The 24,363-nt window shown below is 43.8% G+C and overlaps 2 protein-coding genes across 6 annotated transcripts in view; one reads left to right on the forward strand and one right to left on the reverse strand.

Moving 5' to 3' along the window:
- clcn6 (chloride channel 6) overlaps positions 1 to 4,434 on the reverse strand; it is a 61,561-nt gene extending 57,127 nt beyond the window's left edge. The window contains 2 exon segments of the mRNA XM_068017275.1: positions 1,820 to 1,879; positions 4,352 to 4,434. Of these exon segments, the coding sequence (XP_067873376.1) occupies positions 1,820 to 1,879; positions 4,352 to 4,414 (123 nt within the window). The 5' untranslated portion in view covers positions 4,415 to 4,434.
- Positions 4,435 to 4,711: 277 nt separating this feature from the next.
- Positions 4,712 to 22,376, forward strand: mthfr (methylenetetrahydrofolate reductase (NAD(P)H)). 5 transcript variants are annotated; one of them, XM_068016776.1, is made up of 12 exons: positions 4,712 to 4,965; positions 9,735 to 9,949; positions 12,906 to 13,144; positions 14,169 to 14,279; positions 14,373 to 14,566; positions 14,767 to 15,017; positions 15,329 to 15,463; positions 15,995 to 16,175; positions 17,304 to 17,486; positions 17,589 to 17,690; positions 19,551 to 19,670; positions 20,125 to 22,376. In XM_068016776.1, exons 2-12 carry the CDS (start codon positions 9,744 to 9,746, stop codon positions 20,410 to 20,412), a joined length of 2,010 nt encoding a protein of 669 aa, XP_067872877.1. In that variant the 5' UTR covers positions 4,712 to 4,965; positions 9,735 to 9,743; the 3' UTR covers positions 20,413 to 22,376. The 5 variants fall into 5 exon arrangements, with proteins under 5 accessions (XP_067872877.1, XP_067872879.1, XP_067872875.1 ...); XM_068016774.1 differs by lacking the exon at positions 4,712 to 4,965 and adding an exon at positions 7,092 to 7,339; XM_068016775.1 differs by lacking the exon at positions 4,712 to 4,965 and adding an exon at positions 7,092 to 7,339 and having other exon boundaries at positions 19,584 to 19,670.
- Positions 22,377 to 24,363: the final 1,987 nt, after the last annotated feature.

Raw genomic sequence — 24,363 nt, forward strand, 5'->3', positions numbered from 1 at the left:
ACACAGAAATCATCAGGCACACCAGAAAGAAAGTTACTATCAGATGCAGAACAAACCAGGAATCCATTGTGATTGTGCTGTCATTTAACTACTTTCATAAAACTTGCAGTGAGGATTCTATCTGCAGTATAGTCAAGGAACAGACAGCAAACCACTGGACTGGCCCAAATCAGACAAAGTACTGGCATACAAGGTAATCATCAAAAACATCATACATAATATAAAAAGCAGCAACGCACTTAAAATCATGATTTAAACTTGGTTCAAGTCATTTATAAATCACTTGCTGGCTGAACCATGAAAGTGCTGATTCTGTTCATTCCTGGGTGTCAGGCATTCCGTATATAAACTACCTGAAGATCTGGATTAGATTCCAGCTTGTAACTCACTCCCAGGTATCCGTCATTCTATTGTTTTTTATTCATTCACAAGATGTGGGCAACACTGGCAAGGCCAGCACTTATTGCCCTTCCTAAATTACCCCGGAGGTGGTGTTAATGAGACAGCTTCTTGAATACAACTGAGTGGCTTACTAGGCCACTTCAAAGGGCAGTTAAGAGTCAACCACATAGGACCATGTAGGTTTGAAGTCACACACAGGCCAGACCAGGAAAGGACAGCACATTTCCTTCCCTAAAGGACATTAGTGAACCAGATGGGTTTTTATGACAATCCAGTAGTTTCATGGTCACCATTACTGATACAAGATTTTTATTCCAGATTTATTTAATTAATTCAATTTATATTCCCCAGCTGTCATGGTGGGATTTGAACTCATGTCTCTGGATTACTCATCCAGTAACATCACCACTAGTTAGTATACCCTTAAATTATAAACCACCTAAATCGCTCAATTAGGTTCCATCCTGCAACTCACTCCTGTATATCTGTTATTCTATACATAAAGCACCCAAACCCTTTTGTTAGATTCCAGCCTGTAACTCAACCCAGTATTATATGAACAATCAGAATACTCTATTTCTAGGTCACACTGTTGCACGTTATAAATGTACCAATTTATTGTGGTTCCTTATTGCTGCTCTTCTGAAATCAATGCTGTAATGTGGTGCAAACAAAAACAAGAAATGCTGGAATCACTCAGCAGGTCTGGCAGCATCTGTGGAAAGAGAAGCAGAGTTAACGTTTCGGGTCAGCGACCCTTCTTCGGAAGGTGCCTGTGTGACCCCTAAAGGCAGTGCTCAGGGGCAGCTTCCAGCTAGAACAAAGCCTGTCTTCCAAATCTGTTGCAATACCAGTCACACACAGCACTTCTGTCAATGTAAAGATTAGAATAGTAAACATAAATGCACATTCAGGTTTAAAGAGGAGTTTCTCTGTATTCAGTCTGCAACATTGTACACCAGCAGATTCAACAAAGGACAACTAATCTATTCAAGAAAGAAGTTCCAGAACTCCTTCCCCATGGGTATAAGATGAGGCCAATGAGATTGAAAGAACATCTGTTGAGCAGCGAGGGAACTGCCTGCTGATTTGAATTTTATTAAATCATTAAATCACTTGCTGTTTGAACAGACATTTGTGTGGCCTAATGGTACTTCAAAATTCTCTCTTTAAAAAGCTGTGTGGCACAACAGAAATGAGGGAACAGTCAGTGTGCCTGAGCTCCCAACTAGTGTCTGGGTGTGGCTGGGAAACTCAAAAATGAGGAAGAGAAGAAAATGAGTGATGAAAAAAAACAGGGCGTCTCACCTCTGCCAGTTCCCTCCCTGCCACAGAGTATCAAGTGTAAGTGTGCAGCAAACAGGAACAAATGAAGATTGAATGTGCACACTTAGCCTGCACCAGTCCACTCACATACCTCATAATCTTTCCGTGGCAGAATTTCATCCTCTTCCTCCTGTGTCTCTCCCAGAATCGTCTGTCACAATAAGAGTTTTGCATTAATTCCAGTCGAGTTAGATACCAATCAAAAGTCCAACTGCAACCAGCTTCACTTTGTCTTCTCAAAGGGCCTGACATAAATGGATGAATTCTGATGATGGCAGTTGCAGAAATATGAGCAGCTGACTCATGATAAACTGCACTTTCCCTCCCCATCATTGTATTACCCACCCCCCCCCCATAACCCTATTACCCATATAATGCTAGGGGTCAACTGAAATTTTCCAGCCTGAGATGACAGATTTTTGTTGAGTAAGGACATCAAGGGATATGGGGAACAGGTGGGTAAAATGTTGAGGTACAGATCAACCATGATCTAACTGAACAGGCTCGAGGGGCTGAATGGTTCATGCCTCCTCCCTCAACATGACAATCTAATACTAAATGCCTTCGTTTTATTCTCCTCCTTACAATTCAGAATCATCATAGCATCACTGTCAGCAGCCAAATTACAGTCAGTCAAAAATCAACAAAAGCAATTTTCACTATCTATCAATCAGGGCACAAACTGGAGCATAGCGACCTCATGATCAATCTGCTACAACCCTTCAATCACCCCTTCCCCCTAGCTATCCAGGGGCTGCAACCCTCCAATATCCTCACCTCCCACCCGAACATTTAGAAATATTACAACATTGATCCGTTGTCCTCCTACAATAAACCCACCCTGTATGAGTCAGGACACATCCCCTGTCATTAAGCCTGGGAAAGTTGGATACGTTTCCCATTACTTTCCTCACTTATGTCTCCGAGGAGTTACCACAATTAACGCTGGACATCGCATTAGGTGCGGTGTCATTCAGAGTTTCATTTGTGCCTCAGGAAAAAGCATTGGAAAAAACACATAAGAAATAGGAGCAGCAGTAGGCCACACAACCCCTCAATCCTTCTCCACCAATTAGATCATATTCAAACTTCTACATCAAATCCATTTTCCCACCCTTATCCCTTGATTCCCTCAGTGTCCAAAAATCCATCAATTTCAGTCTTGAATATATTCATCTGCCCTCTGAAGTAGAAAATTCCTAAGATTCACAACCCTCTGAGTGAAGAAATTTCTCATCTCAGTCCGAAATGGCTAGTCCTTTATCCTGAGACTATGAACCTGGTTCTAGACTCTCCAACCAGGAGAAACAGCCTCCCAGCATCTACCTTGTCAAACCTAAAAATATTATACGTTTCAATGAGGTCGCCTAAACTCAGAATAGTGGCCCATTCTACTCAATCTCTCCTCATAGATCAGCCCTCTCATCCCAGGAAATAATATAGTGAAGTCTCATTGCACCGCCTCTTAGGCAAGTATATCCTTCCTTAATTAAGGTGATCAAAACTGTACACAGTACTCCAGCTATGATCTCACCCAGAGCCCCATGTAACTCCAGCAATCCCATTTGTCTTCCTAATGGCTTGCTGTGTCAGCATGTTAATTTTGTGATTTGTGTACAAGGTTTCCTAAATCCCTGCGAATATCAACACTTATTAGTCCCATCTTTTAAAAAAAATTCTGCTTTTCCATTCTTCTTACCAAAGTGGATAATTACACACTTTGCCACATTATACTCCACCCATGACCTTCTTGCCTGATCAATTAACAATCTATATCCCTTTGTAAATTTCCTCACAGCTTACTTTCCCACCTAGCTTTGTATCATTGGCAAACTTGGATACACTGCACTTGGTCCCCCTCATCAAAGTGATAAAGGCTGGAAATAGTTGAGGTCCAAGCACTGATCCTTGCAATACTTCACTTGTTACACCCAACAATCCTGAAAATGACTCACCTATTCTAACTCTTTAATATCCCTGTTTGTTATCTAATCCTCAATTCCATGCTAATATTTAGTACCTAACCCCAGAAGCTCTGATCTTGAGTGGCACCTTATCAAATGCCTTCTTAAAAAAGGACAGTGACACCCCACCACCTGCACAGAGACTCAGTGGGAAAATGTATGGTCTAGGGTGGCACAAAGCCATACCAAACAGGACAGTTCCAGGTCTCCACTAAATTAGTTACCCTTATGTGACACAAAGCTAAGGATGGGTAAAAGTACAGTTGGTTACAGTTCCCGTGAACAAGAGAGGGGAAGAAATCAACCAAGGTTCAAAATTCAATTACCCCTGTTGGAAAATGTGTGTGCCTGGTACAAGGGTAAGGACAATGCCAGGCTACACAGTGATGCTCTCCACAGACGAACAGCCAGAATCAGACAATGATAGGTAATGGGTGGGGAAGGAACAGGTGCATGGGAAATGGATAAAGAACGAGAATTAGGAGACCGATCAGGTGACAGCACTTGGGATGGAGAAGGGGGCGCGGGTGGGTGTCCCGGAGGGAGCAGGAAATGACCAAGGAGCGGTTCGCTGAGCGAGAAAGAGGGGGTGAAACTGAGCCCGGAGCCTGTAATAAACCTAAAAAAGCCTGCAGTGAAACCGCCCGGCCCCCGCTCACCAGCTCCTCCGGGCTACGGCCCTCTCTCTCCCCGCAGCAACAGCACCATTGCCCGCTCGCCATCGCCGCCCCACGTGACCCGCAACAACCTGAACCCGTCACGTGATCCGTGTCTGCCAATCACTCACGGGGCGGGGCCTAGCGCCACGGGCGCGATCCCGGCTCTCGGTGACCCGCCTGCTGGTGGGAACGGGAGCGCGCCACGGGAATTACAAGTAGCGGCTCGGTCGCGGGGCCGCGCAGCTTCTGGTATCTTCGATGTAAAGTGTCTGGACTCATTGGTACCGGGATTGGGAGTCGGGGGCATCCCGCTTGGGGGGGTGGTTGGCTGGTGGCCTCCCGTTAGGGAAGGGGGGAGGATTGGGAGCCTGGCACTGTCCGCTGGCTGAGGTCATTCATTCAACCCTGAGCAGTTGCGAAGTTTGGTTTATGCCGAACGAAGTAGATTCGGGTTAACAGGCTGGAGATAAATGTGGACGCTCTGATTTCGTTTTAAAGGAGGTGGTGATTCTATCTCAGCCAGCAGTGATAAAGAAGGGAGACAGTCACAGACATTGGAGATTGAACAGTTTTCACAGTGGGCGCCAACTGTTTCCAAGTCAACTATTCCACAAGTAGGTTAAAGGTTCATCTCCACTGTCCCATCAAACACTTACGCGGCAGGTACAGTAAGGGTTAGATACAGAGTAAAGTTCCCTTTACATACACTGTCGCCACAATCTCCTAATTTCTGATCTTTTGTTTTATTGCAAGTGTGACTCTTTTGCTTTGTAACTCTGAAAATGTAGTAAACAGTGAGAAGTAACAGACTTCTGGAAGCCATGGAGTAGTGAAATGGGCAGGCAAGTCACAGATGAAATTTAATGCCGAGAAATATGAAGTGATATATTTTGATAGAATGAGAAACTATATAAAATTAAAAGGTATAATTTTAAAGAGGGTGCAGGAACAGTGAGTCCTGGGGGAGTATGCTTACAAGTCTTTGAAGGTGGCAGGACGTTGAAAATGCTGTTTTTAAAAAAATGGAATTATTGGCTATATAAAGGTTGGGTAGTTCTGATGGAAGGTCACTGACCTGAAACGTTAACTCTGCTTCTCTCTCCACAGATGCTGCCAGACCTGCTGAGTATTTCCACAATTTCTTGTTTTTATTTCAGATTTCCAGCATCTGCAGTATTTTGCTTTTATATAATGATTGGATAGGTTAGAGTTGTTTTCCTTAGAACAGAGGAGGCTGAGGGGTGACTTAATTGAGGGGCCAAGATAGAGTAGACAGGAAGGACCTGTTCCCCCTAACGAAGAGGTCAATTACCAGGGGGCACAGATTTAAGGTGATTGGGAGAAGGGTTAGAGGGGACATAAGGAATAACATTTTCACCCAGAGGGTGGTGGGTGTCTGGAATTCACTGCCCGGATCAGTGGTGGAGGCAGAAACCCTCAACTCATTTAAAAGTTACCTGGACCTGCAAGGCTACGGACCAGGTGCTGATAAGTGGGATTAGAATGGGTGGCTAGTTTTTTTTCAGCCAGCACAGACACGATGGGCTGACTGGCCTCTTTCTGTGCTGTTACTTTTCTATGGTTCTAGACATAGAGTACAAAAGCAAGAAAGTTTTGCTGAACGTTTTATCAAGTACTAGTTAAGCCCCAGCTGGAGCATTATACCCAATTTTGGGAACAACATTTTAGAAAAGCCTTGGAGCAGGTGGCAAGGAGATACTACAGGTACCAGGGAGAGAAACTAGGGTTGCTTTCCTTAGAGCAGAGAAAGTGAGAAGACTTGATCCAGGTGTTCAAACTCATCAAGGGTTTTGATAGAGTAAATAAGGAAAAGCTGTTTCCAGTAGCAGAATGGTCACTCACCAGAGGACACAGATTTAAAGTAATTGACAAAAGAACTAGCGGGGACATGAAGAAAATACACAGCCTGAAAAGGTAATGGAAGATGATTCAATAATAACTTTCAAAAGGGAATTGGATAAATATTTGGGGAGGAATACGCAGGGCAATGGGGAAAGAGCAAGGAAGTGGAATTAATTGGATAGCTTCCAAAGAGCCCACACAGGCACGATGGACCAAATGACCACCTCCTGTAAGATTGAGAGTCATTTCTCACAAATATATGCCGCTGAGTGTGAATGTACAGCGGTTTGTTTTATGATGTTGCTACTCAGAAGCGAATTGAGCCTCAAGCTCCTTCATTCCAGGTATAGTATTCAAACTATACTTCAGTTCTTCAGATCTGATGAAAGGTCACTGACCTGAAACGTTAACTCTGTTTCTCTCTCCACGGATGCTGCCAGACCTGCTGAGTATTTCTAGCAGTTCTTGTTTTTATTATAGTATTCAGACTCCATGATTCATTCCTGCTCTTGGTGCTCCGCCCTGACAGGTGGTAAAACTTGCGAACATCTGTTTCTGCAACTAAGAATAGTGCTGATTTAACTTGGTGATGGGATTGGATCCTTTTTCGACAGTACGAGTCTGCCGCACTCCAAGTATGGAGTTGGGTTTCTCAGCCACGTTAAGTTTTCGATGTGATCAGTCTGGAGTCGAACAGTGGTTGGCGGTGTGTTGTCATAAGTAGGAGTACTCGGAGCCTGTTGGCGTCGCTAAATTTTGTGTGTGTAATATTAGAATTTAAATGCGTCCTTTGACAGTGGGCCTTGTGGTTCAACCACAATCTCAAATCGGGGTGCTAAATGTTACGAATAATATTCTGTGGAGCCACAAATGAAGATCAGAACCCGAACATTGCAACAGTTGGAAACCGAAACATTTCAAATATGATTTCCGTAAACCACGTCCATATCACAAACCACTTGTTTTGAGAAGGACGGAGTTGGATTTCGACTCTCCCGACGATGTAACGTTCCGTAATCCGTGAATTAAAGATCTATATTGTAGTTTCACGGCTGGCTGAGATATCAGTTGATGTGTGCTAACCAGCACTTCGAGGATTTTCGCTTCTCTGTTAAACTGGCGAATGTAATTAAGAAATGTTGTTTTAACATGTGTTAAAGTAACCGCATCAGTCTGCAACGGGTGAATGTCGTACCGAATGTACCAATCATTGAACATATTTCAAATACTGTTTAAATTGTAGCTTTCTCTGTCCAAACAACTAATAGGATTCATTCTGTGGAATGAAGCTACTCCGTGCGAAAGTTCATCTTTGGCTGCAGGTTCAGGTGTTCCATGTTACGATGGGTGCTTTAAATGTTTGGTTGAAAGTCTGGGTGCATCAGACCTTTATTAAAAGGAGGTGGCTGCCAGGCTTGTTACCAGGACAATCCCATCTCAAGGACCGCGCCCTGCGGGCCTGAATCCCCATGGCCAAGAATGGAGCCAGAAGGAGAAAGATGGGGCTCATCTTGTTTCCAGTAGTTGGTCCTATATTTTCAAAGGATACTGATATAGAATCAGAGGGGGAGATTAGTGTCGATGCCTTTAACCAAATGTACAGAAGGATGTCCTTATCTGGCATCCAAGTGTACAATAGATAATCTGAAATCTCCCAGAGGTCCCGAAGTTCCTTGCGTGAATTCGTTGGCCATTTGTATGATAAGCAATTCAACAGGGCTAGAAGTACCAATCCAACCAAGAGTACTTTTCTCGAACAGTTCAAATCCTCTTTAAATCAGGACTGCAGCCTCTGCCATCTTAGCTCAGTTTTTAACATTCCTGTCTCTTTAATCAGCAACTTGTGGGTTTAAATCCCACTCCAGAAGTGTAGCACAAAATTTAGGCTGATACTCCAATAGGGAGTATTTTAGGTTGAGGCCGTGAACCAAAACCACCTTTAGTGGGTTCGGCTGGACATTCAAGATCTGAAGCAGAGAGAGTTCTTGTATCCTGGATGTTTTTTTTATTGTGATATTTGATCCAATAGATGTTGCAAGGCACCATTTGTTGCTTTACAATATATTTAAGAGCCAACTTTGTGTGGGATTGGAGTCACATGAAAGCCAAATCAGGTGGGTAGACAGGTCTTTTCCCTAAAGGACATTACTACAACAATTTGCTTTTCTGTAGCACCTTTTAATGTAATGAAATGTCACCGAGGTGTTATTTTTAAAAAAGACACCAAGTCAAAGGAGGAGATAATAGGAGGGGTGACCAAAAGCCTGCTCAAAGAGGTGGGTTTTTCAGGAGGCCACAAATGAGGAAAGTGTTTAATTGTATACCAGTTGGGTGTGGATTCTATTCAGGTGGAGGGTATCAATTGGGGACGAACCGAAGGCTGAAAGAAGGAGGTGCACAATATGTAATGTATATTTCTACAAATAAAAGCGGTGAATAAAAACTTGACTTCAGTATTTTATCCTTCATGCCGGACTATGAGTTTTGACAGAGAGGGATGTGGAGGGTCTTAGAGATGTTATAACTGAACATTAGGGCCTCAGCAGCTGAAGGCATGGCCACTAATGATGTGGTGATGGTACATGGGGTGTACAAAAGGCCAGTTTCAATGGAACCAAGAGTTGGAGGAGGTTTACAGGGACAGGAGTAAAGATGGCAAGGTCTGGAGTGGCTGAATATGGGTCAGATAATTTATATTGAAGAAGAGATTTATGGAGGACGGTGAATCCAGTGGGGAGAAGACAAGGGAGTTGAGATGTTGAACTAGTTGTTTCTTTATTAATCTGGCAACTTTTTATGGTTCTGGTGTCAAACCAAAATTATTGAATTCAGTTTTACAACTTACCCTGGGAGCAATCCCACCACCTCTGGGTTGAGTGTTCAGGATACCTTGAATGTTCTTCCGTCAACCTACGCCACCAGAAACAGTCAGCTGGTTATTGTTTGCGGGACTTACTACCCAATCGATAGAGCCTTTCAAATGGATTGGAGTACTCTGAGGCAATCTGAGGACCCAGTAAAGTCTATGTGTAAATACAAGTTCTATTTATGAAAGGGAGCTGAATTATGACCTGAATGTTCTCGGTGCAGTTCAGCAGTGGTACATGTCCAGCACCAGCGGTGAAAGGTATAGTGAGAATTCAATAGAAAGGTACCCTGGACTAATGATCTTGAAACCAGGTAGTCTGTCTTCACAACTGATCAACAATAATCAAAGCCACTCCTAACAGTGATTGGGAGCTTCTGGCTTTTAAATTCTGTCTTGCCAAATCTTGGCTCCTGCCCACGATGTGAGTTATGTAAATAGAAAGATATCAAGTGCAGATTCACCTGGCCCCTCAACAAATACAAGATCATAGCCAGAAGACTGAAGGGGGGTGGAGCTTCCAAACTTTACCCATTTGAAAAGGCAAAGGCCTTCACATCACCAAACTTGGTTTGGGTGCTGGCCCTAATGTAGTGTGTTGGGAGGGGGATCTGTAGTTCCAATTCATTCAAAGGTTGGATTTTCTGTTTGCAGGAACTAGCGATGGTGAATGAAGAGCAAAGTGGCAAGGGGCGGGTGTTCAAATCCGACGATAGTTCTAGTGATGGTTCCCGCAGTTCAACTCCCAGCCCTGACTCCGACCGACTCCAGGAAAAGATGCGTCGACGTATTGAATCAGGAGACAAATGGTTCTCCCTGGAGTTTTTCCCTCCACGAACCGCTAGCGGTGCTGTTAATCTGATCTCCAGGTGAGGCTGGTAATACTGGGCAGCAATGAATGGCCGGGTATACCGAAGCCGAATGGAAGGGTGGAGTTATAAATAATAAAAGGGTGGGGTTGTTGGGCTCTATTGACTGGATCAATAGGCTTGCTGTGAGGCAAAGCGAAGCTGACGAGCATCTTAAATTGGGCGAAGGGAAATAAGGAGAAACATATATAAATGAGATGTGCCTCCAAACTGGATCTTGTGTTGTTCTGGTGTTGGTTGTTAAGAAGGCAAATGGCATGTTGGCCTTTATTGCAGCACAAAAATAAGGAAGTCTTGCTACAATTGTACAGGGCTTTAGTGAGACCACACCTGGAGTATTGGGAACAGTTTTGGCCTCCATAATCTAAGGAAGGATGTATATGCCTTGGAGCCGGTACAGTAAAGGTTCACTAGGTTAGTTCTTGGGATGAGAGGGCTGTCCTATGAGAGGCTGATTAAATTGGGTCAATGCTCTATTGAGTTTAGAAGAATGAGAGGTAATTTCATTGAAACATACAAGATTCTGAAGGGGCTTGACAGGATAGACACTGAGAAGTTCTTTCATTTGGCTGGGGAATCTAGAACATGGCACAGTCTCCGGTTAAAGGGCCGATTAATTTAGCATTGAGATGAGGAGAAACTTCTTCACTCAAAGGGTTGTGAATCTTTGGAATTCTATACCCAGAGGGCTGTGGGTGCTCCATTGTTGAATATATTTAAGGTTGAGATAGACAGATTTTTGGTCTTTCATGGAATCAAGGGATATGGGGAGCAGGCAGGAAAATGGAGTTGAGGTAGAAGATCTGCCATGATCATATTGAAAGGCAGAGCAGGTTCAACAGGCCATATGGTCTACTACTATTTCCTGTGATATAATTTGTAATCCTAGCCTTGCTTAGAAGTAAACATAACCCCAACTTTGTTATTTAGACTTGCCTGCTTTTGTTTGCTGGGAATAGGAGTGTGTGATTTATAGAAATACATATTTTACTGATTTATATTGAAATATTGTCGAAAGCAGTGAGATGGCTGCATCACTTATGATATGGACTGTTGGTGCTGGAGCAGGTGTCATATGCTGGAGTGGGTGCAGGATGATGATGGTGATGCTGGGGCGGAGGTCAGGCACTGGCTGGTGGTGGTGGAGCAGCTGGCGCTAGTCCATACTGTCACTGGTTGGTGGCTGTGACTCCCCACAATGCAAATTTCCATCTTCTCGGGGAAATCAGAGGGACAGATCTGTCTGCAAGAAACTAGCTGGAGTGGAATAACAGAATCTAATGGATAAGTTCCTCGGACAATGAGATGGACGAGACGAGGTAAAACAGTAAGTTTGGAGATGTACAGTGCAATGATTTGGAGAGAACACCAATGTCCCAGAATAAATGTGGACAGAACCAACCTAAATTTCAAGGGACCAGGCTGGTTTGATACAAACTGACTTCTGCTTCGTCCCATAAGTGTACCAAACACAAGACGGTCTCATGGTTCTCACTGAATGTCTAAACCCCTCTATGCTGTGTCATTCAGGCTGGTTTATTTACTTGGTCATTTTTGAGTCTCTTTTTCTCCTGTCCAGTCCTCCCCTGAAGATATTGACCCAGGCTGGCTGCAGTGCCACAAGATGTAGCCTTTCCTGAAAAGATGGCTCTTGCTAAGTTATAAATCCTTCTGTTCTTTATCAACATACTGTTATGAACACTGGACCTTGTAACATGATTATATTTTTTAAATTGTAATTTTTAAAAAAAGTTCAAGGTGGAATCCAGAAGGTCAGGTGACCTCATCTCCACTCTACGAAAGGTTACAAGAACAGTACAACAGAGAGCACAGATCAAAGACTTTCTTCTGATAAACAGAGACAGAAGAACAATGGGTTTCGCCCTCCCAGACTTTTGGGTTGTAAAACAAGGAGTCAGTAATTCAAATAATGTAAATGTACCAGGTAGCTGTTAGCACCTGGGACCAATGGAAAGGCCCAACTGGCTTTGTGAAAACCAGACTTCTGGACTCTGCATTTTTGGAACAATATATTAAGCTATTGGCTTCTGAGTCTAGATAAATTTAACGACTTTCTGAAGGCAAACAGGCTGTAAGATAAGAAACCAATGGTTGTGGCCTCAAGACTGGAAGAAGGAAATTCGGCAGTTGCAGCCTCACAGCAGGCTGTGAGAGAAGAAACCAGTGGTTTCAGCCTCAAGGGAGAGAGCAGACACTTGCTCTTGGCAGCCCATTACAGTATAAGTCTGCGAAAACTTGAACTTGTTTTGAAAGTCGAAGCTTGCGGAGAAGTAGACGACCAGCAGGATCACTAGGAAACACCTTACTCAGACGTCCAGATCAGAAGTGCTCAGAGAAGTGAATGAAGAGAACACTGATTTTTTGAAATAGTCTGGGAGACCTAACGCAGTGCAACTGAGAGGAGTTTGGGCCTTTTATCTGCAAAGGATTTCATCACAAAAAAGCAATATATAAATGTAGTTTTCAAGCGTTTAAATAAGCAAGGAAAATACTTGACGTATCAACTATTATAAAGTGCTATTCAGTTAATTGGGGATTTCTTTTAGTTATCATCAAAGTCTTAAAACATGAAATCTTGTCATGTAATTCTTGAAATCGGTCTGGGGGTTCATATCTCGTATTTTTCACATTAATGTCTGAGCTTGTAACAATATATACCTTAGACATGTTGGTGGGAACATCACAGCTGAAACAGATGCTTACTTTGAGTCGCTTGAGTGATTTTTTTTTGTTTCCTCCTTAACCTGGGTACTGAGGCCAACGGCCACACTTCTACCCCAGCCTTGATACAGATCAGTTACCCAAGCATTGGGATTTATATGGCTCATTGTTTAAACTTGCTGAACTATTGGTGGAGCCAAACTTGGGATTCATTTGTTTGTACAGTGAGAGATGTTTTGTTGAAACTTGCTGACCGTGGCCTTTGTGTGATTAGGTTTGATCATATGGCTGTCGGTGGACCACTCTTCATTGATGTAACCTGGCATCCCGCTGGCGACCCAGGCTCTGACAAAGAGACTTCCTCCATGACTATAGCCAGCACAGCAGTAAATTACTGTGGCCTGGAGACGGTGCTGCATCTAACCTGCTGTAACCAGACTAAGGATCAGATCACGCAGCATCTACACAAGGCTCGGAGTCTGGGGCTGAAGAACATACTTGCCCTCCGTGGTGGTGAGATATTGATCAGTGTTCTGTTTCTAACCATCTCCCTTTACATGTTTTTCTCTCTCTTCCTGCAAGGGATGCTCCTTTCTTGCTTCATGTCTCTGAACTCGTGGTGGGTGAATCTACTTCACCGTCTCACCTATCTCAGTTGTAACATCCATAGACAGAGGGAGGATGATGGAACTTAGTGTCATGTTGTGAGAATCTAAGGGCCTTCAAGCAAGTCCCTCTGGTTCTATCACCAGATCATCCAAATGTTTTAGGGACACAAGTTTCAACCTGAAGCTGTATTTGGGGTTTAATGGCCACGGGCTCCCAACAAGCAGACAGTCACCGGTTAGCCCACATTATTAGTTCCGTGCTAGTAAATCTGGCAAACTTACGCTGATTACCACTGGGCTCAACAAAACACCCTTCAAAACCAGCACCCAACTCGGGCCAACATGAAAGCCATTCAATGATCCAATGAATCTATATATCTCTGGTTGCTGATATTAGCTCAGTGTTCTGATTCAGGGTGTATTCACCAATGAGCCAACAATACCAAGAATTACCTTTTTTCAATGCTCCTGGTCTACAATATTCAAACAGGACAAATCAAAGTGTAAGAAATATAAACACAAATGTTACTGGGCTTGGATAGTTAATGCTGTTGGTCTATCAAATTTCCAAGAGTATGTCTAAGTAAGTATTTAAAACAGACCAGGGGAGAAGAGGGGCAAAGATGCATGGCGTTTCTCCCCTCCACACAACCCCCCCCCCCCCCCCCCCCCCCCAAACTCCCTCTCCACTGACCTGAAGTCTTGACACCTTCCTGTACATAATAACATCACAGTAAAAGACTGTTGGCTGCAGAAATTAGGAAGAATCTCTAAACCATTCTCAACCCATCAGCCAACATTGGAAAATCCATTCTATACTTTTCCACAAGATAGGTTGGGGACAGAGAGGCAGGAGTGAGATGATGGGAGATGTTGTTCAATGGTTTCATGGGAGGTATGAGCCTTTAACAGAGGCGGTAATTTTGCAGATCCCATGGGTGATGAATGGAAGACTGAAGAAGGAGGATTCAATTATGCCAGTGATTTGGTCAAACACATTCGTTCTGAGTTTAATGATTATTTTGACATCTGTGTTGCTGGTAAGCTCAGTTTTGCAAACACAGTTTCTTTGTGTTCTGTTCTCTTCACCTTAAACCAGGCAAGATGCTTATTTAAAACTTACTTCCTTGCAGGTTACCCAACTGGGCACCCAGAATGCAGCAGTTACGAGGAGGACCTCAGACACCTGAAGGCGAAGGTAGACGCTGGCTCAGACTTTATCATCACCCAACTCTTTTTCAAACCTGAAACCTTCCTTAACTTTTTCAAGGATTGTCGTGCATTTGGAATTACTTGTCCCATTCTGCCAGGAATCTTTCCCATTCAGGTACGTTATGAATAGAGGCCTGGAAGCATCCCCGATTCCAGGTGCGAATCTTATACTGTGGTGATGTGCCTTGTGGTGTAGGCCTGACACTGGAGCAATAACTTCACCCAGTTTCCAATAGAAGAGCACTTTCTTCCTTGCTCCATGTGCTGGTACAGTTTTGGTTATTGATCTCATTCTCTTCTCTTATCCTGTGGTAGGGGTATCACTCATTGCGACAACTGGTTAAACTCTCCAAGCTACAGGTGCCACAGGAAATCAAAGACATAATTGACCCAATCAAGGATAATGATGCCGCCATTAGGAATTACGGTATTGACCTGGCGACTGAAATGTGCAAGGTTCTGCTGGAATCGGGATTGGTGCCAGGGCTCCATTTCTACACCCTGAACAGAGAGGTGGCAACAAAGGAGATTCTGAAACGACTGCGACTGTGGACCGAGGACCCTAGGTTGGTTTGAACAGATGATATAAGTAAGTACACCTGGCATCTCCAATTCACTCGACCAAGACCAAATTCTGGACGTATTTGCCCTTTCTTTGTTTATTGATTAATTTGCATCACTATATTGGTATAGGACATGATATTATTTAATCCCAGAAAGGAGATATTGATTTACAATGAGAGTTCTGTAACTGTGATCTACAAAGTCCAGGTACTGACTATTTGAATATATCCCTGATTTGTACTATTTTTAGGAAGCTGTCATGGAATCAGGAGTGTCTAACCTCTGAATTTGCTCTCTTTTCCATTCCCCCCAGACGTGCCTTGCCATGGACCATCAGCGCCAATCCAAAGCGAAAGGTCGAGGATGTCCGTCCAATATTCTGGGCTTCGAGGCAGAAGAGTTACATCTACAGAACCCAGGACTGGGATGAATTTCCCAACGGAAGATGGTACAATCTTTTAAATCATTACTGGTGTTTTGACCATCAACTATTATTTAACGATGAGAACAACTCATCAACGAGTAAGGTTACAATTGTAAATGTTCGGCCCAACTAGGGTTGCCAGTTGGGTTTTGTTAATGTGTGTGGAGCTTTGACACGCTATCCACTTCAATTGTGGGAAAACACCCAGAAGCACAATTCTCAATTTGGACCTTCCAAACTTGAGTTGTGTCTGGAGCAAGCGCTTGAGCTGTGTTACGTCAGGTTTAAGTGCTAGTGGTTGCAAGCCTTTCAATGTCATTTTTTGGGGGTGACTATGGTGTATTCTAACAAAGTAAATTGGCTAAAGTGTGGATTTATTTTCTCGTTCATTGGTAGCATTTCACTATATAAGAGTTTATTTAATTTTCTGAGCTCCTAAAGCTTGCAAATAATTGTACAGAAGATGTCTGCAGATAACATTAAGTTGTGCTCCATTGGTAGTTTTGCTCTAATTGATCAGTGTCTAGATTCGGAGTGATTTTATATTTATTTTAGGGGGAACTCTTCATCTCCTGCATTTGGTGAGCTGAATGATTACTACCTCTTTTATCTGAAGAATAACTGTCCCAAGGAGGAGCTGCTGAAGATGTGGGGGGAGGAACTGATAGATGAAAAAAGCATCTTTGAAGTCTTCACCGCATATATCACTGGACAATCCAACAGCAATGGGAAAAAGGTAATGGAACTGCAGTGATCAAATAAAACTAAGAAGTTGCTGCAATATTTATTGTAACTAATTCATAAGAGTGAAGTTCCCAATCCAGTTGCAGCTAGTGGAACTTAAGTTAAAAATGTCATTTGATACTCATTTCTGACTTTCCCAATGAAGTGTTTACATACAGCTGCTGCCAGATGAGATTAGACAGTACAGGAGAATGCAGTTCAAGGCTTCAAATTTTCAAACCGTCAAACTGATGATGTTGCTGGTTAACGTCAGGATATTTCAATATTCATGCTCCTTTTATGTTTATGGGACGTAAATGGCAATACATATGGAGTTGTCAAAGTCCAGAACTGCAGGCTGGGGGTTTCTGTGCCACTTCCATTTCATGTGTGAGTTTGTCAGTATTTCAAACAGCTGCAGTCTTCCTGTACAACATATTTTGCCAATTTAACTAGCACAATCTGTCAACCTGGTATCAACAACAGTTTTTGATTTTTTTTTTTCCTTTCCCATCAAGGGCTCCAGCAACATACACGGCAGTGATAGTAATTCTTCAGTGCTGTGATTCCTCATCCCTCTAACTTGTAACATGTCAGACAATCTGGTCTTCTTTGATCCTCGGGTTCGGGATCTATATCCAAAAATATTTAATTGAATCCTCTTTCAAATATCTGGATAAATGAAAGCTTTCCCCGATAAGCCAAGGAACTTCTAGATAAAGGAGTTTTTTTTCTGGCCAGATCTAGAAATGGTTCAACAAACTTGTTTCGAAAGTGAGAAGGTACAGAAGAACCAATTGAATGGAACAGGCAATGGATTCTAGGATCTTATGGCAAATGTTTTCAACTAGCTTCCAAAAATCCAAAAAGAAATCAGTAGCAATCACCCAACAGTGACTTGCTCATTACTCAATGTTTCTCTCTCTCTCTCTATCTCTCTACCCCCCAAGAGATGGAACATGCTTTCTGGCAGCATCTACTGAAATGTGAGCTGGCACCACTTTCCTAGCTGCATTAAACCACTTTGGGCCTGGCAGCCTTCTGGGGAGACGAGGGCTCAAGTGTTTGAAGAACTCCACCAGCCCAATTTTTAAATGGATAAAGAACTCTCCTCAGTGACTTCTCATTTGTGTATTCTCAGGTGACCTGTCTGCCATGGAATGACGAACCTCTGGCACCAGAAACATCCCTGATGAAAGAAGAACTGGAGAAGGTGAATCGAATGGGAATTCTCACTATAAACTCCCAGCCCAACATCAATGCTAAGCTGTCAACTGACCCCATTGTGGGCTGGGGGCCAGAGGGAGGCTACGTGTTTCAGAAGGTAAGAATTACCAGCATACTGGGAGAGTAAACTAAACAGATATTGTGGGTTTAGAACTCCCTGTCTTTGCTCTGTACCTGAACCCTGCTCTTCCTTTTACAGGCTTACCTTGAGTTTTTTACCTCCTCTGAAAATATATCTACTCTACTCAAAGTTCTGAAGAAATACAAAACACGGGTGAACTATCAGATCGTAAATGTGAAGGTAAGGACCCATTAGTCATGGGTGAGACTGCAAGTAAAGGAGGTAACTGAGTTTCATAGGAACATTTCATTAAAGTGCCAATCAGGCTATCTCTAGTCTGTTCCTTGGTTTCTCGCTTATTTGTAGGTGGAAAGGGATTCAGTGATACCAAAGCAAGAATTTTCTAGCTCTAGGCCTGGGGAGAGACTGACCATACTCAAATTTAAATATTTATAAGAGCCTGTTGGCTAAAAGCCAAAATATATCCAACCCAGCCTCGGGTCTGCATTTACAAGGATGCTGTCTGCACAAACATTTGCTATCCTCATTAGACAATATACCAGCATTTGCAAGGTTTGCTGACTGGAGTGAAAAATTCCAATAGCTGCAGCTACCACTAGAGAAGCAGCCTCTCTCAGGATTTGCAAATATAACATTTACCAAGGAGACTAAATGGACAACAATCCACTTTATGGAACATAATTGATGGAAGGAGCCGTCGACAGCGCAATCAAGTGGTACTTGCTCAGCAATAACCCGCTCGCTGTCACTCAGTTTGGGTTCCACCAGGGCCACTCCGCTCCTGCCTCATTACAGCCTTGATTCAAACATGGACAAAAGAGCTGAACTCAAGAGGTGAGGTGAGAGTGACTGCACTTGACATCAAGGCAGCATCTGACCGAGTATGGCATCAAGGAGCCCTAGCAAAAATGGAGTCAATGGGAATCTGGGAGGGAACGCTCTGCTGGTTGGAGTCATACTTAACACAAAGGAAAATGGTTGTGGTTGTTGGAGGCCAATCATCTCAATTCCAGGACATCACAGCAGGAGTTCCTTAGGGTAGTGTCCTAGGCCCAACCATCTTCAGCTGCTTCATCAATGACCTTCCTTCAATCATGTCAGAAATGGGGATGTTCGCTGATTGTGCAGTGTTCAGCACCATTCGCGACTCCTCAGATAGTGAAGCAACCCATGTCCATATGCAGCAAGACCTGGACAACAGGCTTCGGCTGATAAGTGCCAAACAATGACCATTTCAAACAAGAATCTAACTATCTCCCCTTCACATTCAATGGCATAACCATCGCTGAATCCCCCACTATCAACATCCTGGGGGTCACCATTGACCAGAACCTGAACTGGACCAGCCACATAAATGCTGTGGCTACCACAGCAGGTCAGAGGCTGGGAATTCTACAGCGAGCAACTCACTTCCTGATTCCCCAATGCCTGCCCACCATCTACAAGGCACACATCAGGAGTGTGATAGAGTACTCTCCACTTGCCTGGATGAGTGCAGCTCCAACAACACTCAAGAAGCTTGACACCATCCAGGAAAGAGCAGCTCTCTTGCTTGGCACCCCATCTCCCACCGACACACAGTGACAGTAGTGTGTACCATATACAAGATGCACTGCAGCAGCTCACAAAGGCTCCTTTGACAGCACCTTCTAAACCAGTGACCTCTACCACCTAGAAGCACAAGGGCAGCAGATGCATGGGAACACCACCACCTGCAAGTTCCCCTCCAAGTCACACACCATCCTGACTTAGAACTATATTGCCGTTCCTTCACTCTTTCTGGGTCAAAATCCTCTTTCTAACTGCACTGTTGGTGTACCTATACCCCAAGGACTGCAGCGGTTCACGAAAGCAACTCACCACCACCTTCTTGAGGGCAATTGGGGATGGGCAATAAATGCTGGCCTAGCCTGCGACGCCCACATCCCCCGAATGAACGTTAATAAAAAATGATTTTCAGACTCAGTTTCTTGGATCTTGTATAATCGTATCCAACCTAATATGGGCATAACTCAAATTGCAGCTGTTTTACAATTTACTAATTTATAAACTAACCTTGAACCTTTCCTAATGTTGCAGGGTGAGAATATAAATAATGCCTTTGACTTGCAGCCGATTGCAGTAACATGGGGGATCTTCCCTGGACGTGAGATAATTCAGCCCACAGTGGTCGATCCCATCAGCTTTGTGTACTGGAAGGTAATGCAATCGAACCTTACGTAGAATAAAATGCTATAAACTCCTGAGTTGCTTTGTAAAGAAGTGACAGTGGATGAATTTTGTAACTGTTCCATAACCTTTCCACACAATGGTTCTGAACACATCGATCCTCAGTTCTCCCACCTGTACGTATGGCAGCTCCTACCATATAGCTTTGGGATTCCTGTCTGTTGCTTTCAGTGGTTAATCATTTCAGAGACATGATGCAACCCCCTTCCATTCAAATAACCAAGAACGGAAATTCTAACTTGCACTAATTCCAAAGTGCACAAACTGTTTTATCTGACCTCTGAGGGAGAAATATATTTGGTTTGTGGAGAGTATGTCTGTGTAGGATTGGAGGGACTAGACTGTCTGGGGAGGGAGGGGAAGTTTGTGTTGGGGGACGGGGAAAGTAGTCTGTAAACTCAGTAATGCTGTGCTTTGTTCTTAGGATGAAGCTTTTGCCCTGTGGATTGAGCGATGGGCGAAATTGTACCCAACAGGATCTCCTTCGCGGCAGATAATTCAGGACATTCATGACCACTATTACCTGGTCAATCTCGTGGACAATGACTTTCCATTTGAGAACTGTCTCTGGCAGGTTATTGATGACCTCTTCGAGTTAAAAGCATCTGAAAAGACTTGTGAGGTTCCAGATTGTGATCCGCATGTGAGACTGAGAGATTGCGCTGTGCAGGACAATGAGCAACGTCAACAGGGTCCTAATCATCATGTTTAATGGCAGATAAACTTTTTGTAGGAGGAACACCTCACCCCAACTTCCCATCAATGAGCCAGAATCTTTCTTCGATTGGAATGAATTTTTAATGTAGCGTTTGACTGTTTTTGCTGTGATTCTTGTGACTTTACACTGTGAACATGCAGTGTTTTCACAGCTCAAGTGCAAGCAGTAGGCGGTGAGGTGATTGTTCAAGTTGAGTTTATTAATGTGGCGATTATCTGTTTATTATTTATTTGTATTCCCTTTTATAGGGCAGAATTTGGGGTCTGGTCATTATTCATGTGGAGCCAGTAGTGACTCTTGGCAGGACCAGGCAGAGAAACAGAGTCACACTTGAAACTCACCTGCCTTTGCCCAATATCCGGAGATCCAGCTGACACTGGATTAAGAGCAGGAACGGTCTATACTTGTGTACCTCCCCCCTCACAAGGAGCCCGAGCACCAGGAATTAGCAGGTTTCTACTTGTCTAAAGCATGAACTGGGGCTTAATTGAGCAGAAATCTGGCAATGGCCAATGGGATTAGCCATTCATGTAACATTTAGTGACTGCACCTTTAGACAGACAGCTGGAGGTTTTCTGAGGAGGAGAGGTGGGGGCATGCTGCCATGTAGATTCCTTTTCACATCTGATTCTCTCTCTGTCTCTGTGCTTTAAGTTTTAAATATCCATACTGCAATTGAACAGCTGTGGGGTGGAGGAAGTGCAGAGAATGGAATGTAGAAGATTAGTGTGTAAAAGGTCAGCCTCCATAGGCAGTTTTAGAAATAATTCTCAACCTCTTCCTGCCAAAGGGTTGGATACAATTCATTTAATATTCACTTCTACCTCAAATATATCAGCTCCACCTCTGTCTGTATGAGCATATACAAAAATATTGAAAAGAAAAAGACTTTAGCCCAACCAATCTGTCATGCTGCTTCATGAAGACACTCCCCACCCTTCCAGAGCCACCGCATGCAGATTATGTATTTGCTGAAACAAGGCACCAGCAGTTTTACAAGCATTTCCTTCCACAGTGCAACTCATTTCAGGGGCACCTTGAAGGTATTGCTGCTGTATTTCCATTTTGTATTGGCTAACAATAACAATCAGTTCTCTTATATTATGAGAACAGACAAATAAACACTAGCTGATCAATCAAGTCTACCCTATCCTGGCTAGTTCACCATCCATCACCTGTCACCCATACAATCTCCTTGGAAAGGCAAAAATAAAAAGGCTAATTTAGGAAAAACTCCAGGAAATCAGTGACGGTGATACGGACCCCAGTAAACTACCCAAATACAGAGAGGCCAATCTGAGCTCATCCATCTCTTCTGAGTGCGTGCAGCAAACCTGCAGACACACCTTGAGAAGGCAACTTGCTCCACAGTTAACCACCTCGGATATGACCTAGTTCTGTGCTGAAATAACTTGTATTATTGGCCCTGGCCTATTGAGCTTGAATAGTCATTTGGACTCCGTCTAATCCTTTCATTATTTTAAGGATCTCAAAGCTTTCTTAAAATACAGCAGCCCCAGCAATGTCTATCCTGGTGACTGAGGGCCTTTCAACTAGGAATCGATCCAGTGAGCTCCTCTGCTCCTTTCCCAGGGCCTTTACGTCTCCCAGCATGTGAAAGGACCAAAATTGGACACATTGTGGATGTGCCCTGACCCTCAGACAGGAAGCTGTTTCTTGTTTCATCTTTAATTCTTCTGACAATGCATCCTACCACCCTCACAGCATGATCATTGATTTTCAGTAACTTGTGCCTCAAGAAAACGAACATCATGGGGCAGGAAGTCAGAAATGCTCCATCCATCAATATTGGCGACCACGCTCTGGAAGTGGTTCAAGAGTTCACCTACCTCGGCTCAACTATCACCAGTAACCTGTCTCTAGATGCAGAAATCAACAAGCGCATGGGAAAGGCTTCTACTGCTATGTCCAGACTGGCCAAGAGGGTGTGGGAAAATGGCGCACTGACACGGAACACAAAAGTCCGAGTGTATCAAGCCTGTGTCCTCAGTACCTTGCTCTATGGCAGCGAGGCCTGGACAACGTATGTCAGCCAAGAGCGACGTCTCAATTCATTCCATCTTCGCTGCCTCCGGAGAATACTTGGCATCAGGTGGCAGGACCGTATCTCCAACACACAAGTCCTCAAGGCGGCCAACATCCCCAGCTTATACACACTACTGAGTCAGCAGCGTTTGAGATGGCTTGGCCATGTGAGCCGCATGGGAGATGGCAGGATCCCCAAAGACACATTGTACAGCGAGCTCGCCACTGGTATCAGACCCACCGGCCGTCCATGTCTCCGCTTTAAAGACGTCTGCAAACGCGACATGAAGTCCTGTGACATTGATCACAAGTCGTGGGAGTCAGTTGCCAGCGATCGCCAGAGCTGGCGGGCAGCCATAAAGGTGGGGCTAAAGTGTGGCGAGTCGAAGAGACTTAGCAGTTGGCAGGAAAAAAGACAGAGGTGCAAGGAGAAAGCCAACTGTGTAACAGCCCCAACAAACAAATTTTTCTGCAGCACCTGTGGAAGAGTCTGTCACTCTAGAATTGGTCTTTATAGCCACTCCAGACGCTGCTCCACACACCAGTGACCACCTCCAGGCGCTTACCCATTGTCTCTCGAGACAAGGAGGCTAAAAAATGTGCACAATAAGCTCCAGGTATGGCATGATATACAAATTCTCAGAGATTCCCCAACCCACATGCATCAGCCTTCACTTAACTAAAAGACACCTGGAAGATACAAGCCTACTTCACCCTCCCCCCACCCCTTGCATTGAGGTCCACCTGCAATCTTTGTTTCAATACATTTGCATGTTTGTGTTAATCACAACTTGCAGATAGTTCCCCCAATATCTTCATACAAACTATTGATAAAGGTGATGAAGATCAACAGTCCCAGCACAGATCCCTGGGGTCCCCATCCAGAACCTCCACCACCAGCAATAATAATCGTGTTTTTTCTGTTGCTTATCAAGCCTGCCATTGCTGCCAATCCCATAGGGCTCTCCTAGGATGGTATCCTTTTCTGTGACATCTGAATCTGCTCTGAGAAATCCTTCATTGGCTCTTAGTCTTTAAAGGCTCTGACATCTGCTATACCACACTTAGTCACAATCCTCTGGCTGTCAAAAACAGCTTGCCTTTGCTTCAGATGAATTTGGTGCCAATCTCTGCTTGCGAGAGTTATTTTCCCTAAACTTGTAAAATTATTTCTGCTTTAGTCTAACTTGTCTTTGAACATGATCTAATGTCGCAGTTTGACTGATAATGTAGAATTTAATAATGTTGCCCAGGTGCCACCCAACCCAACTGAAGGTCTAATACCACAGCTGGGTCACTACTTAAACCAGGTCCTGTGTAACAAATGCCCAGATCTGGTGTCCTGAATGTAACACCACTCTGTTACTCCACGCATAATGTACACTCAGTTCTATGTTACTTAGAGTTATTTACGGCACAGAAGGCAGCCATTCGGCCCATTGAGTCCATGATGGCTCTCCACAGTTATATTTGATCTAATTTCTCCTGGACTGATTGTACACAGGTGGAGCATTGTGCTGGTTACCTCTGTAGAGTAGTGAGACACTATCACGAGATGCCATGTGCCACTGTTCACTAGTTTGGTTGTAGCCTGCGACGTGCTGAGTGTACAATAGCTGCTACTTGAGATGCCTACCCCAGATACAGCCATCACCCCTGCCCTCTATATTTTTTCACTTTCCTGCTCCTGTTCTCCTTCATGTTGAGGTCTTTGGGACATCTTGCTGCACACAATGAGTGATAAAATGCAAATTGGTACTCTGTGAACCTGCAATGGAGTTTGGTGAGTGCAGTGAGTTCATGAATTGAATGGATGCCTTGCATAGCTGCAAATCCAGACCTGCCTCAGGAATGAATTCCAGCAGCACTAGCTGTACCCAAATCTGTCCCTCAGAAAAC

Source organism: Heterodontus francisci, chromosome 37, assembly GCF_036365525.1.
Source record: "Heterodontus francisci isolate sHetFra1 chromosome 37, sHetFra1.hap1, whole genome shotgun sequence".
In the NCBI taxonomy this organism is placed as follows: domain Eukaryota; kingdom Metazoa; phylum Chordata; class Chondrichthyes; order Heterodontiformes; family Heterodontidae; genus Heterodontus; species Heterodontus francisci.

What these genes read in the sequence shown, in the direction of transcription:
- mthfr (XM_068016774.1), top strand. Translation starts at nt 7,286, where the DNA reads ATGTGTGCTAACCAGCACTTCGAGGATTTTCGCTTCTCTGTTAAACTG. An exon ending in TCTCTGTTAAACTGGCGAAT is followed by an intron (nt 7,340 to 9,734) that starts GTAATTAAGAAA and finishes TTCTGTTTGCAG; the next exon opens with GAACTAGCGATGGTGAATGA. An exon ending in TCAGCTTTGTGTACTGGAAG is followed by an intron (nt 19,671 to 20,124) that starts GTAATGCAATCG and finishes CTTTGTTCTTAG; the next exon opens with GATGAAGCTTTTGCCCTGTG.